Below are 4291 nucleotides of genomic sequence, written 5' to 3' on the forward strand. Positions count from 1 at the left end.
GATCCTTAGGGAAGTCACTTAGTCTCTTTGTGCCTCAGTTCCCCATTTATATCATGGGGATAATAGCGCGTCCTGCAATCACAGAAGCATCATGGGGATACATTATTTAAAGACTGTGAGGCAGCTGGAATTTACATTTCACAGGAAATTCCACAATTATGAAATGTGCTTTTGGTCTGAATTGGAATGAAAACAAAGAATTTCAAAATTTCCCACAAAACAAAATTAAAAATAAAATGAGGGTCAATTAAAATTTTTCCTTCCAATGAAATCAAAGTATTTGAATTTGGATTTTGTTGTTGTAGTTGAAATTGATACGTTCCCGTGAAAAGTTCTGATGTTGACGAAACGGCGTTTTCCAGTGGAAAAATGTTCCATCCAGAAATGCCCAAGCAGCTCTAATTGTGAGTAGTGGGGCATCAGATAAGTATTACAGTAGAACCTCACAGTTACGGACACCTCGAGAATGGAGCTTGTTCCTAACTCTGAACAAAACGTTTGGTGGCTCTTTCAAAAGTTTACAACTGAACGTTGACTTAATACAGCTTTGAAACTTTACTGTGCAGAAGGAAAATGCTGCATTCCCTTGATTTTTTAGTAGTTTATGTTTAACACAGCACTGTATTGCATTGGCTTTTAATCTGGTCTCTGCTGCGGCCTGATTGTGTACTTCCACTTCCAAATGAGGTGTGTGGTTGACTGGCCAGTTCGTAACTCTGGTGTTCGTAACTCTGAGGTTCTACTGTATAGATAAATAAGCACCAAGGGTAGAATTTTCAAAGTAACTTAGGAGTCTAAGGCTTGGCTGTGCTTAAAAGTTTTGCCGGCGTAGCTTAATCAGTTAGGTGTGTGAAAAAAAATCACCCTTCCTAACTTATATAGACAAAAGCCCCAGAGTACACACAGTTTATACCAGCAAAATAGTGCTGCTATAGCTTATTTCATTCTGGAAACTGCCATGAACTATACCAGCGAAAGCACTCTTTTGCTGGTTTAACGGAGTCTCCACTAGGAGGTTTGCCAGTATAGTTAGACCAATATAACAAAGCCTCTCCAGGGTAGACAAGATCCTAGTCCCATTGACTTTCACTTAACTGCTTCTGCAACTTTTACCCAGGCTACATGACACAAAGCTATGCCGGTGTGGCTATATCGCCCAGGGGTGTGAAAAAAATCATCCCCCCTTAGCTGACATAGGTAGGCTAACAAAACCCTCAGTGCAGATGCAGTTATGCCAAGAGAAACATGCTTCTGTCAGCTTAGCCAGCGTCGGTCAGGAGGTGTTCCTGTGCTAGCAGGTCCTGTTGGAACATGCTTCCTCTATGCCAGGGGGCCATGCTGGCACCACCTCTGTAGTGTAGACATGGCCCCAGAGAGATAAGTGACTTATCCAGAGGTCTCTAGGTGCCTAACTCCCTTGAAATCAATGGGAGTTAGGTGCCAAAATACCTTTGAGGACTGGGCTTGAGTGACTCAGGGGCTGGTAATGGGAGAGGGAGCTTTTCACCGCTAGCTCCTGTGGTCTGGGTCTGTAATCGCTGGCTGATGTGAAATGAGGTGTAGGTTTTAATGTGATATGTGCACACATTCCAACAACAGCACCCCCAGAGAGCCCAAGAAAGGCTGAACTCTCCTCTCCTAGCAGTGCTCCCGCTAGGTCAGGGATGAGGCATGGGGAGAGACGAGAGCACTGCTCCTGGGCGTGCTGGGCCTGGCCTATCCGTAAGAGAGCTTTCAATTCCTGGGGCGTCAGTCTGGCACCTACATCAGCTCCAATGGGAGGCTGGGAGTCAAATCCCAGGCATTGACTTCAGAGATACCAGGATCTGGCCCAGTGTCTCTCCTGGTTAGATCTCAGGAAGCTGCCAGTCAGGACACCTGGGTTCTTTTCCAGGATCTGCTTCTGTCTCACTGTGACCTTGGAGGCTGCGGTTGTGAAGCTTCGTTACCGTAATTAGTGTGCAATTAGTGTGCAAAGCACTTTGAACTCCTTGTTGGAAAGGGACTATGCCACTGCAGGGAGAGGGGGCTGCCAACCAGGACTCCTGGGTTCTATCCCAGGCTTTGCTACTGCCTTAACCTTGGGCACTATAAGCTGTATTGTGAGGGTGAAATGCAATAATGAATGCATGCAAAGCACCTTGCAAAGTCCTTGGGTGAAAGAGACGATGAAAGTATTATCACTAAGTGCAATTAATTTTTGTTAAATAAAAAAAAGGTTATCCTGGTCTCAGATCTATTTTATTCTTTGCATGCAAGGAGGAAGTGACACACATATACATAATTCATCTCCGTCTCTCTGTCTGTTTGCTTGCAGATCATCATAGCGTGGGAAAGACGCAAGCTGCTGGTATCTGACCCCGGGATTTATGCTGCTAATCTGATTACTGTATGATGGAAGTGTCCAGTTGGAAGGAGATGGAGGTGGCACTAGTCAGTTTCGACAACACTGATGAGATAATGGAAGATCCTTGTTATTCAAACGACTTCAGCACTGCTGCCCAATTACAGAAAGGGCATCCCAGCTGTGCCAGCCTCTTGCCCCACTGGAGAATCCTCCTCAATAGCGAGAACACCAACAATGAGACCATCTTCTCCAAGTTCTCTGCTGAGTTCGGCGAGCACCTGATGGGGGAGCGGGAGGGCATGGACGAGGGCGAACAGAGAGTCATCATCAACATTGCTGGGCTGAGGTTCGAGACGCAGCTCAAAACCCTCAATCAGTTCCCGGAGACGCTACTCGGGGACCCGGAGAAGCGGATGCGCTACTTTGACTCCATGAGAAACGAGTATTTCTTTGACAGGAACAGGCCCAGTTTCGACGGGATCCTCTACTACTACCAGTCCGGTGGGAAAATCCGGCGCCCAGCCAATGTCCCCATAGATGTCTTTGCTGATGAAATCACCTTCTATGAGCTGGGCAATGAAGCCATGGACCAGTTCAGGGAAGATGAAGGGTTCATCAAGGACCCCGAGACACTTCTGCCCACGAATGATTTTCACAGGCAGTTCTGGCTGCTGTTTGAGTACCCCGAAAGCTCCAGTGCGGCCAGGGGTGTGGCTTTGGTCTCAGTCTTGGTCATCGTTATTTCCATCATCATCTTCTGCGTGGAGACCTTGCCCGAGTTCAGGGAGGAACGGGAGTTCAAGGCCATCAAGGACGCCACTAACAACTTGACCAAAGCCAACTTGGCCCCGAGCACCTTCACGGACCCCTTCTTTGTCATAGAGACAGCCTGCATCATCTGGTTCTCATTTGAGCTCTTCGTCAGATTCGTGGTCTGCCCCAGCAAGGCCGCGTTCTTCAGGAACATCATGAACATCATCGACATTGTGTCCATCATTCCTTACTTTGTGACCCTCACTACTGAGCTGGTCCAGCAGAGCGAACAAAACGGGCAGCAGAACATGTCCCTGGCCATACTGAGGATCATCCGCCTGGTCCGGGTCTTCCGCATCTTCAAGCTCTCGCGGCATTCCAAGGGCCTGCAGATCCTGGGGCAGACCCTCAAGGCCAGCATGCGAGAGCTGGGCTTGCTCATCTTCTTCCTCTTCATCGGAGTCATCCTCTTCTCCAGCGCCATCTACTTTGCGGAGGTGGACGAGCCACAGTCTCATTTCTCCAGCATCCCTGATGGGTTCTGGTGGGCCGTGGTCACCATGACAACTGTCGGCTATGGAGACATGTGCCCTACCACGTTAGGTGGGAAGATAGTGGGGACCCTGTGTGCTATTGCGGGGGTGTTAACCATTGCGCTCCCTGTCCCGGTCATCGTCTCCAACTTTAACTATTTCTACCACAGGGAGACGGAGAATGAGGAGAAGCAGATTCTACCCAAGGAAGTGGAGAAAATACTTACAAGCGTGGCCGCGGCCAATGGCAGCATGGAGTCCTTGAACAAAACCAATGGGGGTTGTGACCATGACAAGCCCAGGAAATGATAACAGATCATGGGCTTGAAGGGACTGCCTGGTATCAGAATGGATTTGATAAACGAATTGGGTGTAAACCATCAGCACTCTGTAATTTTTTTTAAAAACACAGTATGCTTTTTTTGGGGGGGGGGGAGGGTAGACATTTTGCAATTCTCCGGTTTCCTGTGGCCGTTCAAATAAACATGGTCTTTTTCTTATCTCTCCCCACCGACCTGTTTCATTGTCCGATGCTCAGCATTTCGCTTCTCTGCTTGGAAATTTAAACTTGTTTCCTAACGTGAGCATGTGGTAGATAGTAAAGCTAATACTGATCTCTTTTCATCTGTAGATCTCAAAGCGCTTCTCCAATGAGCTC

General features: G+C 47.7%; 1 protein-coding gene across 1 annotated transcript; it reads left to right on the plus strand.

Moving 5' to 3' along the window:
- Nucleotides 1–2391: 2391 nt before the first annotated feature.
- On the plus strand, nucleotides 2392–3942 carry KCNA10 (potassium voltage-gated channel subfamily A member 10). Its single transcript, XM_034769039.1, has one exon. It carries the CDS (start codon nucleotides 2392–2394, stop codon nucleotides 3940–3942), a length of 1551 nt encoding a protein of 516 aa, XP_034624930.1.
- The last annotated feature ends 349 nt before the right edge of the window (nucleotides 3943–4291 follow it).

The sequence above is a fragment of the Trachemys scripta genome, chromosome 4 (genome assembly GCF_013100865.1).
Source record: "Trachemys scripta elegans isolate TJP31775 chromosome 4, CAS_Tse_1.0, whole genome shotgun sequence".
NCBI lineage: Eukaryota > Metazoa > Chordata > Testudines > Emydidae > Trachemys > Trachemys scripta.